Raw genomic sequence first — 15899 nt, 5'->3', positions numbered from 1 at the left:
GGTCTACTATTTCCGGTTAGAATTCGAAGTGCAGATCAATGCACACTCTTAAGTGCTAATATTGCCCACAACCCATTGCGTGCGGGAGGGAGGAGCTTTGCGATGGCTTTGCGGTGATGTAAACATGGCAGCCGGATGCAGCAGCGGAGATGCGCCCTCAGCTTTTAAGTGTAAGAATTCAAATGTTTAACCCTAATTAAAGTTATATTTTAAAAGCATGGTTCATTTTCATCTGGGTATTTTTGAGTTATATACATAAGTATAAAATTAAGTATAAAATACGGTAAACAATAGTTATACTATAAACTTTAAATATTTGAACTTTAAAATAAGTAGCTTTCGTTAAACACATTGCACATGAACGTCAGAACCAGCCGCCTCACAAACGACCTGCGTTTGGTTCTACGACGATGCCGCCCTGCTTCTTCACTCCTCAACTTGGTAGAAGGACACATTGTAAAATGTATTGTGAAAAAAAACGATAAGAAAAAAAGATGGGAATAGTAAATAAAATTGTATTGGACATACAAGAATGAATGAAACGTTAACAGTTGTGGTGTGCGTAACTAGGCATCCACGTTGTCGTTCACGTTGCATGACATCATCGAAGTATGTCCCAGAACGTGCATACTCTTTTGCTACACACTCAAAAGTATGTATTTTTTCCTCACAAAAAAGGTACATACTTTTAGGTCGTAGTATAAGTAGGCGAATTGGGACTCAGCGTATGACTGAGAGTGAGTCGTTATAGCACAGAGCCCCTCCCCTCAATATCACAGTCTCCGCCATGTTGGCAGGACACCGGCGGCAAAACATGATTGTGTGTTGTTAACTCGGTAGTAGAGGAGGTTCTCGCAATTCTGCACTGTTTTACCATGCCTGGAAGTTACTGCTGCATTAAAAACTGCTCCAATACCTCACACGATACATACGGGAAACATAGGAACAATGGAATACAGTTTTTTTTAGGTTACACCAAGCGCAAAACAGCGGTATTTGGAGAAGCTCTCAGGCATCCAAAATATCGACCTATATGAGCTCCCTGCAGCGGAATGGCAGAGAGACCTGGACCATCTACCTCCACGCACATATATTGACATTGTGAGTTATCTTGTTTTTGGTCTAAGTTACTACACAATGCAGGAGTTTAAAAGCCACAAATCTTTGGAAAGTTACGAGGCTTTCTGCTGTGGCTGGGTCCATCTACAAACCTCCAGGTGGCAGAAAAGCTACAGCAGCTCAATCAGCTTAAGAGGAACAACTGTGAACTTCGGTCTGATGAAGTGTTGTTAGACTAGCCTATATGTCAGTAAAACACACTTTCCTGTCCCATTAGCTGTTTAACTTGCTCATGGTGCAAACTCTTCAACAGTACGCAGATATGTTGCGCACGCTCTATATCACTTCTTCATAAATAACCCACACAAGAAATATGAGCATACATACCCAGTTCTGTCGTCAGTCATGCAATCTCCAAAAAGATGATTAAAGCTGCAAACTTTGCATGCATACGCAGCATGCAAGAATGTTGCTCAAATGCATGTACTAAAATATATTCTATAATTTGAGAATACCTAAGGCACAAACTGATATGTATTTTTATTTGTAATTTAATGCATAGATAAATGTGAGCACAGTGCACTTATACTAGTATAAGTGTACTGTGTTCACATTTATTTGTGCATTAAATTACAAATTTTACAAATCTAGTAGAACATATATGAAAATGAAAATTGAAATGCATAAAATAACAAATTTTATATCCTGGCATTTATGTCTACTGTTGACTTCCAACCATTTTCACATCTTTCTGCGTGTCTCATCCATTAGTATGCAATATTGGAGAGCAAGCATTTGGGAGTTTTGAGAAGTTGAATGAGCATTAAAGCTATAGTGAGCCCCTTTATAAAATACCTGGAGGTGAGGAATAATACAAAAACTGTCATATTCACTCACTATTACTTGATCTAATTCACAAATATCTCAATTACAGTTTAGTAGAAATTAATTGTACTTAGTTGTGTTTTTGGAACGAAAACAGTCCAGTACATTATAGTCAAACACATTTTTATATTGAAATAATGAATATTTCTGTGCCACCCCAGACTGGTTGCTGGCCCCTCCGTGGCCACCCCTATGAAAACGTCCTGGCTCCTGGCTTTTATTACAGATGAGAATACATGTAATTAGATTACCACCTGAGTAGCCTACATTTCAAGTTTTCATTTCAGGCACATTATATCTTGTGATTAAGGAGATACTTGGACTGTATTTAATGGAGGAGCTCTAACATCACAGTACTCAGACTGTTTCCAGAACTGCTTTCAACAACAAAACGTTCAGAAGTCCTCTGGAGATTTCTGGTAGACAGCCAAATTAAAAATCAATGATCTTTGGTTTCATAAAAATGGCATGCACCATGACAATAAAACATGTCATATTGAATTTTAAAGAACATTCCAGTCTGTATGGGGTTATTTTCTGTAGATTTTGCTTATATTGTGTGCATTGAGACTTAGATAATTCATGCAATTATTCTGTATTTGTATACCAAATTTATGATGCATGAGTCTCTGTCAGTTGCAGCAGTACGCTACATGTGTTGGCTGAAAACAATTAAGTTTTCCTTTCTGCATATTCTATAAACTTAGTGTGCATTTCAAGCTTATTCCAGTGGGGCAGTAAAAAATCTGTATACACACACTCCACTCCAGTGCTCCTTTTGTAGTCATAGAAGAGATAGGATGAGAGAGATAGAGAGTCAAAGGGGGCTTGGCTGCTTTACAGGGTTCCCACCAGAAGAGATATAAAAGGGCAGACAGCAAAGAGCTGTAGATGAAATGCACATGTGTCAATGTTTCATGTGGGCATGCAGTCAGAGCTGCTCTCAAGATCACGGAATGACACTAATGAAAAAAATATATGTTTTATCATTCAAAATAAGGCATAATAAAGGGAAGCACATGAGCTACTACGTTATTGGATTTATTAAATATTTTACATTAATATTAACAACCTGGTAATGATATTATATTCTATATAATATTAGTGAGAGCGTAATACCATCAAGAGAATATAATCGTAATTCAAAAATAGATTTTAAAGTTGTATTTATAACCTTATATAATCAACTTCTTTTTCCATTTTACTCCCTATTTCTATCTCTCTCTTCATTATCTCCTCCCAGAGCTCCTCTATCTCTACTGCCGGTAGTCCAAACCACTTAAGCGATTGTGAAGGCTTAATTGGTGTTCATTAAACTTTCAGGGCTGGCTGCTCGATGGCAGGCCATCCTGTGACAGCACAGGAAGATGAAGTAAGAGCATGAGTAGCAGAAGGCCCTGAGGCCATCCTTAAAAATATTCTTGTTTGCCGTAACCCGACCGACCCTGTCAATTTAGCACCGATTTATTATTTTTTTTTTTTGTTTTGTTTTAGTCCGACCGACTTGCCGATTGTAAATTTGCGTTAAGACCGACCAATTATTTTTTTACTCTTCAAACAACTAATACAAACGCAATAAAATACTATTAATTATATTTAAGTAAGTATTGTAAATATATAAATTGCATTGGCCTACATACAAATGAAGGCTATCTTCTTTAATTAAAAAAAAAACCCTTGGCGTCATCTGTGTTTACACGGATGTCACACTGTGGCCTGTGCGTTCGCTTCGTCTCAGACTCTCACTCACTGTCAGAGTCAACGGTTCGCGCTTGGTAATGATGGCTGCGGCTGCAGTAAACTAAATGTTCGCGGTCACTGTTCAAAGTCATACGGGCTCGGGCACCATAATACATCTAAAAAAAATCATTAAAACAGTTCTGGAAAAACTGTGCCTAGATCTTTTCCCATCCCTTCTCCTCTCTAGTCTAAAACCGTGACCGTGTCGGCTGTCACTTTATGTTCGAAAATCTATTGCACGAATCAAGCACGAATCAACCAACACAAGTTTCGAAAACGAAAATAAGAAAATGATTTAAACGACCTTTTCTCGGAGCGCGTCCAGGTTTTTTTTCTTTTTGAACAGGCGTCACACAGCAACAGCAGCTTCGGACAAACACGCATAACAGCAAATAATACTTCTGCACAATGTTTCTCTTTTTACAACAGAAATGTGAATTCAGCCGTTATTCAGTCTCATACAGTTTCGGGCTTGAATCGCCTAGGGCTGTCAAAATAGCTGAAAAAACTAAATTCAAATTTTTTACTTAAATATGATCAAAATTCGAATTGTATTCAAATTTTAAATGCATAATTTCAGTTAGGGTGAAGAAAAGCTTTTTGCTTCTCTTCTGAGGCTCAAGATAGCGCATCGAGCAAAATATTACTGCATGTTTATTCAAAGCATTAGAATACATGACTGTGAAAAAAACACAATATTTAAAATAATGTTTATGAACCAATTATTATTAATTAAGTTGCTTAAAGAACTATAAACAAAACAGCATCATGTATGCATGCATTGTTAAATAAATAAAAAGGGCAGAAAACCAGTCACACAGGATACAGTTTTTCATTTAAAAACATGAGATGCTCGAAATATGCGTTTTGTGTGAACGGCTTGGTTTCAGTTTTGATGTAAACAAGATCTTCTCCACATTGATTTTTTTTTTAAGTGGCATCAACTGGATAGGCTAACATAAACTTATAATGCAATGACACATATATTGTCATCGCATCTCGTGCGCGTACACGAGGTGAAAGATGAGAAAGCAGATACTGCGTGTCGAGCTCGTCCGCCTTTGAAAGTTGTGTAGACACAGCTGTGCGCGCGGCGAGATGGAATGGAACACGTACGGGGCTCATAAGACAGCTTCCTTAATGCACACCTAAAATTCATATGCGCATTCGAATGTGGAATTTTATTTTAAATTCGACGAATATTCGAAAAAGATTTTTTTTGATAGCCTAAGAAAATCGCCTATGCGATTTTTTTTGTTGTTGTTGAAATTTAATCGTAAACACATGTTGAAGCCTGCAGTAAATAAGCAGTCCACTCTGCTTATTGTTTTTCGAAAATGTTGCACTCCTGTTTGTCATTTAGCACGTAACTTCACGCCAATAAATCATCAGAAATATTGGTCTTTACCAATATATTGAATCTTTACATTCCTCCTGCCTGTTGTCCGTGGATTTACCTATATTTGGTGTTATTTGCCGTATAAAACTTTAGACATGCAAAATCGATTTTACAATCGATTCAATGAACACTCTTCACTCAAATCAAACAGGATTTTTTTCACAAAAGTGACAACCCAAGAAAGCAAAGTAAACTTGCTCTCATTTGTAGGTTGCATTGATATGTAGCGGTGGATGCAAGTAAAACAGTACCTCATTTTTTTTCTCACCTGAAATTTATGCAATAAACATGTTTTTGACAAAGATTTAAATTTGTTTGTGGTCTATATAGCCTGCATCAAAATGAGGTTTGCAATGATGTGCCCGAAGGCACGGGTTGAAGGCCCAGTCAGTGACGTCACGATATGCTAATTTGTTTAAATTTATACCGACGTCATCACCATCACAAAAATTTACATTTTTTATACATTGAAACTTGAAAAAAAAATATAGACCGACCTACCGACCCTTTTTTTTTTTTTTTTAAATTACTGTTACTGCAAACCAAAATATTTTTAAGGATGGCCTGAGCAGACTTACTGCACATGCTCAGTGGCCTTCAGCCTCATCATCAGCACAGTCAAAGATAGTTCAGCTCATTACTCAACTCCAGTGAGTGGCATAGGAGGTTATGTCCTGTCTAGGAAGAAGTCCTGTCATCAAACATGTAATTATATCATTCACTTAAGGAAATTACCTGAGCTATATAAACAGCAGTTATTTTAAAATTGGAATATCCTCGGAATCTGATCTCCTAATCCCTCTGAGATATAATGGCTCCAAGCACAGGTAAGTCCCTCCAGGCATTTCCTGATTTCAGATCTAATTGGAGTCCAACCTGCAAGAGAAATCTGCCCTATTCCCAAGCACAGTATTGATCTTTGTATCAGTGAAAAGGTTTCTCTTGTAATATTTAAAGAAAGGACAGCGCAATACATGAAAAATTGACTTGTCTGATTTGCTGTCAGCTGATGGGAGATTTATTCGCTTTAGTGCCATATGCTTAAACCCATGGCTTCAAGGTTACCATATTTCTGGAATTGTAAGATCTGTAAAATATACACTATTTTCCCTTTGCACAATGCTCACTTAAGCAAGATGTTACCCAGGTATAAATAATAATACTGTATAGTATATATAATATAATAATAAATATATAAGATATAATACATATCTGTCTGTCTGCCGGGATGAGCAGTATTTCAAATACATGTATTTGAAATACAAAATACTATTTTGTATTTAAATAAATTTAATCTTAACATTTGTGTAGTTTCAAAATACATAAAATAATTTTTGCCAAACCTCTTTATTAGACTGCTGATTTCCTGTATCAACAAGTATACAAAAATACTAAAAACTACAAATTACTAATATTAAATGTATTTAAATACAAAATACATTTGACTTTTCCAAAGGTATTTAAAATACAAAATAGTATTTCAAATACTTGTATTTGAAATACTGCCCATCCCTGCTGGAAATCAGCAGAGTTTGATACCTTATGTATTTAGAAAATAAAAAAATACTCAGATTAAATGTTTAAATGCAAAATACATTCAAAAAATTTTTTCAAAGGTATTTAAATAGAAAATAGTATTTTGTATTTCAAATACATATTTTTGAAATACTGCCCACCCCTGTCTGTATGTCTATGTGTGTGTGTATGTGCGGCCTATATTTTTGTGGAACCCCTGAAATATTTTTCAGAATTCTTTGATTAGACCGTTGCAAAACACAATTATTGGAAATATTTTTGTTGTGATAGAAGTCTTTACTGTCAGTTTTAAACCAATGAATTTCAACCATGATGAATAAAAGTATAAATTTTCTTTCATATGAAAACCTCCATATGTGTGCACACACACACCCACACTGGTTTCATGCTCACATTTTATGAGATGTGAAAATATTATATATTTTATTCTGTACAAACTGCATATTCTGTTCTCTAACCCTAACCATACCCCTCACAGAAAGCATTTTTAGACCCCCCTCCAAAAAAAGTTGTTGTGAATAAGTGGTTTTTCTCATGGGGACCAAAAAAAAAATTGTCCCACAAGGTTAAAAATGACTAAATTACTGGTATTACTATAATTGTTTGGTACCAGGTACACACACACAGTTTGGAAATAGATTTATATTTATTACTTGAACTCTAAAATGCTACTCCATTAAGTGGCAATAAAAGCAGTCATTTTTTTTTTTTTTTACATTTTATTAACTCTTCATAATGACTCCCAAGCTCTTACCCAAATTTGATGTCTGGCATGATGTTTTTTGATGGTGTGGCACTGGTTGGGCACTGTCAGTGCTGCCATAGAGGCTTTGCTGTTCCTGCAGGTTAAACCCCATTGGTGCAGTGCTCTGCAGTCAGAAGTGTTACTATTTGTCTCCTTACCTCAACTCAGGCCATCCTCCAGAATTTTACAGGTGTTCAGTCGCTTGTGTGTCAGGGTGTGTAGATGGTAATTTATGATAACCACAACTGGAGAAGGTGAATAACCCAGGTTGAGATTTCATACACACACATAAACACAGGTATGTAATTACTGGCGAGGTAATTATCGATATAAATACCCCAATTACCCACAGGGACTAGTTTTGTTTATGTTCCTCGTGAACAGCATTAGATCTATGTAGGCAGATGCAACAGACTGTAATTATACCGTTGCTGACATAGAATAGCATCAGTGATAATTATGTGAAGAACTTTGTGTTCTGATGTGTGAACGTGTCTGATGAATCGCAGACCCAAATAGCACATACAAATGTAACCAGGCAGCAGGGAGTTATGGGAGAAATGGGCTGCCCTTGAAAGCAGATCACATACTTGTGTTGCTATGGCTACGGTCCCTATTAGGTAACTAGGTTGCCATAGAGTCTGAAAAGATCAAAGCTCAGCAGCAGAGCAAAGAACTGGGTACATGAACTCAAACAGAGAAAACACAGACCCTTGCACCCAGACACGCTCACACAGAGCCTCACGTGCATTTAGCTCCCTGTCAGTCAATATGGATATTAAGGAAGACAAAATAAATCAAACCATGGGAACATTTCATTTGACACATTTTAGGATGTATTTAGACATATACGACAGCCATGATGCAAAGTCTCAAAGATATACAGTATATAAAAGGACAAATACAACAAAGATATTCAAATGGTTCATTTATTTTTTATTAAACCTTATTTGCCTTTACTGAAATCCTTAGAAGTCCCCCTTAAACATTTAGTTGGTTAAATAAATAGTAGGTTATCATAGAAAGTTCATTTGAAACGCAGCCTTTCTGTCAAGCTGATAACTGCAATTAGCAACAAAACTGGTAATCTATTCGAAGCAATAAAACAGCCTTTAAAGCATTCAGAATTCAGTTATATTTAGCTCATTGTGTGACTGGAATCATGCCTATATAGTTTATTTTCATAAAATACTTTTATTTGACTTTTTCAAATGCACACGTGGAACTGGGGTAAATTTAATATTTACCATAAACATTATGCAGTTTGAAAATTTACCTAAGAATAACCTTGCAAAGTTTAGCCACATAGTATAGTGTAGGTAATATTAATGTAATATTGTATTATTTACAAACATATAAATTCTTGGTGACAGATTTAGGTTCAACCCTGGTTCTTAAAAGGGTCATGAACTGCCTCTGTTTTTTATTTTGCACAAATTTTCACATCAAAAACATCATAATTTAGAAATTATAGGCTATTCTCTGTCCTGTTTTTGTCGCCCCTCATCTGTTTTAATAGGCGTGGCAGATTTGAGACTCGGAAGTAGAGATCGACCGATATGGGTTTTTCTATAGCCGATGCCGATGTTTAGAGTTCAGGGTCAGCCGATGGCCGATATGTGCTACCGATTTTTAGGGCCGATATCTTGTTTTCCCCTTTCATTTGCATGCTAAAATGTCACACTAATAATAAGTGGATGCACAACATTTTTTAAACTTATCATCATTTATTGAGCACAGACAGAAGTCAATTAGAAAGTCAATCATTTACAAAAAAGTTTAAGAGCATTTATCAAGCAGAATTTTTCAAGTTTGTTGGAACATAAATATAAACTTAAATATACATTTAAATAAAATAAATAAAATGTTATAAATAAAAATCAATTAAACTGAAAAATATAAAAAATAAAATATATTTAAAAAAAATAATAGTAGTGCTGCAAACACACTACTAGCAACCAGCAACATTTGTGTTTGGTATAAATGACAGAACATCTAAAGTGCATTCTAATTTCAAACTTACATCGCAGTCTGTTCATTATTAAAATAAAGTACAGTCAACCAAACATATAAAAGGTTACACTGGTCAGTTTAAATAGACCGTAGTATACCGGTCCACTCTGCTGTTATGCCAAGGACGTTTTTGCTCATGTGAAGAGGATGATCTTTTCCGTCTAGTTTACATTAAAAAAATAAAAAAATATTATAGTTTAACATTCAGATACATTGCGAATGTGGAAACATTTGGATATGCGCAGAACGAGACCTGAGCAATAACCTCCAAATACATCTAGTCAAACCTGCGCTCGCTTGTCCTCGTATGCACGCACGCATGCATGCACTCATGCTCTGTTAATGCAGGATTTTTTAAAACAAATAGGCCTAGCGGAACGCAAAAATTCTGAATCGAATATTTTGCAGAACAGGATCAAACTAAAAAAGTACTGGTCATAATACTTGCATAAAATGTTTGATGTGAAAAAGAGGTTCACTGACTGCGCAGCAAAGCCACAAGTGCCACAGTTACGTTTGGGATCATTTTATTTTTAATGCTATAGTGTCATTTGAAAACATTGCAATTGCGTTTTAAAATACAACAACGAGCACCACGAAACCATTTAAAGAGACGCATTCAGCAGTCTCCTTGACGGGAAACAGTTAACAAAGTAACATGATCTAAAACGTATGGCGCACTCTCTTCATTTTATCAAATGATCGTAATCACATCTATTCATTTTACAGTCCTGCTACTAGCATTTTATTCAGACTAAAACCCCTTTAATTCAGGTGAGAAAGCTTTTTTTCCAAGTGGCTTTGCACTTAATAATAATAATACCGCTGCAGACGCATTTTGCAGTTTTAAGCTTATTAATTGAGCATTAATTTAAACGTCGATCGATCATGGAAAGATTGAATATTGACATCCCTAAATGCAAATGAGTTGGATGGAAACCTGGTTATTGTCTGCATCAAACCATGCTTCCGAACAAATGTGATTCACCATTCTGGGCAGCTCCAGGACAGCTGTCTCTCCCAGCACGCTGATGTCTGTGAGCAGCGGAGTAACGGAGCCCTCAATCACGTTGCAGTGTTTGTAAGCACTGACAACTTCTCCACCCCATTTAAAGAGTGAGATTCTCTGACTACCTTTATCTCCCAAAGACTGTTGTTGAATCTTCTAAAAGTTTTGGCTTGGGGTCCTTCACATGCGCAGCAGCACTTTCCACTGCAACAATAACACGGGGCTGCCCGTTGACGTGCCTGACTTTAAATTGGCGCTACTAAACACATATATCGGCCGATGCCGATATATAAAAAAATGTAAAATATTGGCCCGATATATCAGCCGAGCGATATATCGGTCGACCTCTACTCGGAAGTAAACACCCACTGCTATGATTGGCTAAAAGTTGTGTATGTTTGACAGCCTACAGCCTTCAATGATAGACGCTGCTGTGATTTAGGTTTAAACCTCATAAATACTCAGTACATATCAAATGATCTGTAATAACAGACAAAGCAATAGTGACACGTAATGAAAACAGTTACTCACACTTGTGTTGTGACATTGATGTCAGATCCAATGTAGTCGGCACAGCCTTGTCTTTTAGTTTTGATCTTTTCAAAAATCCCTGTCAAATTGTGCCTTGTTTGTTTTCTGCTGGAAAATGAAGTGAACAAAGTTCTTACTGATGGGGTCTGGAAATTAATTAAAAATAAAGTTCATCCAGTCTTTCCTAATGTTTGGATCAGAATAAAAGCAATGCAAAGTTTTTTTCCACAACTTTGCACTGAACAGCCTCTTGTGTTTGGAGCATCTTTATTGTTTGGTTTCTGCATAGATCTGCACATACACTACATGTGCATGAATCGGTGGGCAGGACAAAACAGGCAGTGCCGTAGAAGCAGGCGTTGATCTTCTTCTGCAGAGGCAGTGCTTATCCACACTATTGCATCATAGAGTTGTACATTCCACAAGCTGTCGTTTTGGCAGACTGCCTTCAATATAAGCTGTTTTTAGACTAACGAGAGTTTTGAGTTTTGAAACGTACAGGATGTTTTTATACTACAATGATATCTTATATGTGTAAAGAGAATGGAAATTTGGTTTCTCAGTTCATGACCCCTTTAAAATAAAAATACATTTATCTGTGAGCTTCTCTTCGGTTTAAAGTGAACCACTCAATCTAAAAAAGTGTAGCCTTTGCTACTTCTTAATCTGGTTTCTCCACCTGTAGATTTTAAAAACTCCATTAAAAACATGTCTTACTCATTGGCAGTGAGTTTACTCCAAACTAACTGGATATAGATGTACTGATGTCAGTTTTTAATGCGTGATTTTAAAAGAACACATCAATGTGTTTTTGACACTTTCTGTTTAAAATCTCACTCCATTTAAATTACCACTTGCTTTCACTGGAGTATACTGATGTCCTTGCTGGGTTCAAGGAAAGAAAGAGTTAGAATGGAATTAAGAACATTATAAATACATACAATTTGTCCACTAACATTTATAAACCAAGCAAATACAGGGCTCAACAATAAGGGCTCAGGGGTTTGCCTCAGTTTTCAGATGATCAGTCAGACCAGTGCTATATTGTCACTGTTTATTGATCCCTATATACAGAAATACATAGAAAAGGTTTGCAAAATCTGTTGGAAAAGGCCACCAAGATCAAGGTTATTTGTCTTACTAACAAACTGTGAAATGTCTTTAAAAATTGGTCCATACAAAAATTTTAATTCTGTCACAACTTACCCTCGATGTTGCTCAAAACCTGTATGCATTTCTTTCTTCAGCAGAACATAAAAGAACATATTATGAAGAATATTAGAAACCCGTTTCCCATTGACTACCACTGTATGGACAAAAATACAGTAGAAGTCAATGAGAAATGAACATTCTATCTTCTTTCATGTTCCATAGGATGAAATCGCGCCACCAGTTTGGAACAACATAAGGTAGCATAAACAATGATAGAATTTCAACCCCTTTAATAAAACATGTAAAAACCTAATAATGTATTTTTTGTAAATTTTGATGTAAGGAAATGAATTAATATATGTTTAAAGGATTCTTATTGTTGAGCCCCAGAATGTAAAAGTTTACTGTAAAAGTGCAAAGAGCAAACCAAGGCAACTGATGACTTACAGCAGGAGCACAACAGAGAACAACATCATTAGTTTCAGCTCATTCTAATTTAAAGGCAGCTTTGTGAATATTTGTTGTGATTCACAAAAAGTTATTGGATAGGTTTGACCTTATAACCCTGTAAAGATTACACTAGATATTCTAAATATTCAGTCGCAAGCGTGGGCAACACGAAAAGCATATTTACAGTACAGACACGCGTACAAAAGCACACCCATATTTAACACGCATGCACTCAAATACACATATTACACACCACTACAAGTTGACAGTACTACCCGCCACAGACCACAAAATAAGTCCTATTGAAATACATTTAAATATGTAGAAAGGGGTCTTCCACCCATTCGTGTACAACAAACAGACTTATAGAGTGTTATCAAGAAGTGGGAGGGGTGTTCTGGGCCATGCATACAGTGGTTGGAACACCACGATTCATGACACACACAGAGTCTGCAGGCGGTTTGTGCCGGCCCTGCCGAGAAGCCTCTACAGACATGAAAAAGAAGAGAGACAACAGACAAGTTATTACCCAGACACCTAGAACAAAGACGGGTGAAGAGGGTGCGGGACAACGTGCGAGCCAGCACAGAGGAGACATGGAAGGGGTCAGGAGGAGAAGGGATGAAAGGAGAGCAGAGAGTGACGTTAATGCGGTCTGCTAGCAAGCACGTTTAGCAGGTGTATAAGGCAGGCTTTAGCATCATACCTCATTAAGCAGAGTGTATGTTGACATCGCTTGTTCAAAACTTCACAGCTCGTTCACAGCATGCAGGTGTTTCACTGTTTCCTTCAAATGTTAATGGTTTAATTCATCACCATGCTCATCAGTGCAGTCTGCCATGCTGCTCCACCTGGAGACATGTTTTCTTTTTCTTTTCACTCGCATCAAAGACCTTCCAATTCAACTCTTTGTGCCTGTCGACTTCAGGCCAAAGAGAGTATTGGTACATCGTCCAATGAGAGAAACCGAAATGAAACAAACATTCCACTGCAATCAATGAAAAAAATACAAATAAAAATAACAAACCCAAGCCCTCTAACAGGTTTCATAGAAAATTTATTTCATGCTATGGTTGTAGTCATGTTTTCCTGTTTTTCTATGCAGTTATTGTTGCATAACATAGTGCATGCATTTGTTTTTCCTCTAAATTGCATACAATCCTCTTATAATGTAAATATACATTTGTCTTTTTGCTTTTCTTTGTGTTTTAGTACCTAAAAATAATGAGAGACAATGTGGAACATCTCAACAGGATGCGTTTTTTTCTCCTTTTTTGATGTTTTTTTCTCCAAAAATAACACTGTTAAAAGTTTTCACTTGATATGTGAAATAAACAGTTGCTCACGACAGTTTCCACAGGATCTTTTCACCAATAAGTAAGACATAAAACAGAAAAATAACTTATTTTGCTCAGTTTTTTTTTTTCTCTATAAGATCCAGAATCACAAGCATGCCAGACAGAAACAAAGCTGAAAAGTGGAATTTACAATCTATCTGACGGCAGTAACCACTAGCGTCTCTTTCAAAATTTGAGGTCAATGTGACCAGAGCTGAGTCATGTGGTTAACAACAAAGACGGAATGAAGAAATCAGTGGCTGAAATAAAGAACATGGTCTCTGAACATCTCATTATCCATGGCTACATGTCAATTCTGCAAAAGTCAAGAACTCTTGAAAGAAAATATTTGTTTTGTACAGACAGATTCATTACAGATATAGAATATTTTCCTCTTTTTTTATGTAACACCATGCAGCTCATGCTAAAATGAACAGGTAAGAGTCCACTACATCTGTCACTGCAGGTACTATCATTAGTATTATGATGATAAATCTCATTTTGCTGGCTTTAAAGCCATCCACTCATCGCACTCTTCAGTCGATGGTCCTTAAGGTTTTCCTTAAAAAAAGTCCTGGTCCATGAGATTCCTCAGACAGACGGAATCTGGATAAAAATGCTTGCCACTGCGTCGACTTACAACATCCTCTATTGTGCTTTCTTTCTACATATACGTCCTTCCTTTGGACTCCAGCCTGAAATCCCTCTGGCCATTGTGAGAAGGGAAACCAAGGTTTTGAGATTCTGCTGCCTTCTCAGGTCACTTTGAGCACCTCTGACTGCATATACTTAACTAGGGCAGTTTCCTCTTTGCAGGGATCTGCAGTAGAAAATACAGGGAAGGATGGGATTGCTCAGGGTCATCCTGCCATTGGGCCTTGTTTTCATTCAGCTCACAGAATGAGGAGGACATGGGCTGAGAAATTAAGACTTCCCTTTTGTCTGCATTGTAAAATTGTTCATTTGGGTTACTTTCGCAATCCAGGGCTAAAGAAGTCGGAGAAAGTGGGATGGACAGAAATTCACAGGGATAGTGAAAGAAGTGCAGGGGAAGGAGATACATTTGTTGAGGACAGCGAGACAAAGGTAGTCCTGATACCTCCTACCTGGGGTCTTGTTAATGAGGTGATGAAGAAAGAAGGGAGGAAGACTCCACCAGAGCAAAGGGGAAGTACAGTAAAAATTAAACCGTGAAACAAAACCAAAAAACGAAACCGATAAAAAGGCTTTCAGATGTCTGAAAGGGTTTTATGTGAGAATATACTCAGACAGGAGAGGATTTATAAGTAAATATACATAGTAAATCCTTAAAAATATCATTATTTCTATTGTTTGAAGGGAGGATGTAAGTCTTTCCAGTACTGAAGTGGTCCCAGGAACAACGACTGTGTGCTATAATAGAAAGGTTTACCTTTCTCATCCCAGTTCTTTTACTGTGTCTGCTAAACACTTGTAACTAGGAAATCCTTAAAAATTCCCCTGAGATCATTTGGAGGTTTTCTTTCTCTTTGATGGCTTTGTATGAGTTGAGAGTCGGTACGTAAAGACAAGAAACAAGCAAAATGGACGGAAGAGGAAAAGGAGGAGCAGAGGAGACAAAAACACAGCTCCAGAAAACAAGGACCAGAGAACAAGACAGACCAGACCAAATCAAACAGTACAAAGAACAGGAGGCAGCAGAGCAGGAGGAAGACCCAGGGAGACAGCTCTAACTACACAACTGCTCAATTTCTTAGAGAATGGAGGGAATTGGAGAATGGGACCGCCGCAGGAGAACAGGTGGGACGCAGGACCCGGTGGACAGCGATACCACCTCGGCCAGCGTTCGGGCCTTGCTGGTTATGGTGCCCAGGCTTCGGGACTTTTGATAACCTTGGTTTAGTGGAGAAAAATGTGCACATGGCAGTTGCTGAGACACAACAGTCAGTTTGCTCCACACCATGTTTGCTGCTATGGGTCAGGTTTAAAGGGTTTAATATGGCATGCAATCACTGAGAGGGCATGCACAAAGATCGGTTGGTTAATCTGGCATTAGAGTGAGCA

The 15899-nt window shown here is 37.2% G+C and overlaps 1 protein-coding gene and 1 long non-coding RNA gene across 5 annotated transcripts in view; both read right to left on the bottom strand.

The window, feature by feature from the left end:
- Nucleotides 1-6874: 6874 nt before the first annotated feature.
- On the bottom strand, nt 6875-8596 carry LOC132114450 (uncharacterized). The gene is made up of 2 exons (XR_009425325.1): nt 7417-8596; nt 6875-7368 (listed from the first exon to the last, which is right to left on the bottom strand). It is a non-coding gene; the product is annotated as an uncharacterized LOC132114450 (long non-coding RNA).
- A 2978-nt stretch (nt 8597-11574) lies between these two features.
- LOC132121274 (potassium voltage-gated channel subfamily C member 1-like) overlaps nt 11575-15899 on the bottom strand; it is a 45927-nt gene continuing 41602 nt past the window's right edge. For 2 of the 4 annotated variants that reach the window (XM_059530526.1, XM_059530561.1), the window contains exon 4: nt 13560-15728. In XM_059530526.1, the coding sequence (XP_059386509.1) occupies nt 15589-15728 (140 nt within the window). In that variant the 3' untranslated portion in view covers nt 13560-15588. Of the gene's footprint in view, nt 13006-13559; nt 15729-15899 lie in introns of those variants that run through there. The other 2 variants (XM_059530544.1, XM_059530552.1) reach the window with 2 other exon arrangements.

This window comes from Carassius carassius, chromosome 3, assembly GCF_963082965.1.
Source record: "Carassius carassius chromosome 3, fCarCar2.1, whole genome shotgun sequence".
NCBI lineage: Eukaryota > Metazoa > Chordata > Actinopteri > Cypriniformes > Cyprinidae > Carassius > Carassius carassius.
The sequence above is the reverse complement of the archived record's forward strand: the minus strand, read 5'-3'. Positions and strand labels throughout refer to the sequence as shown.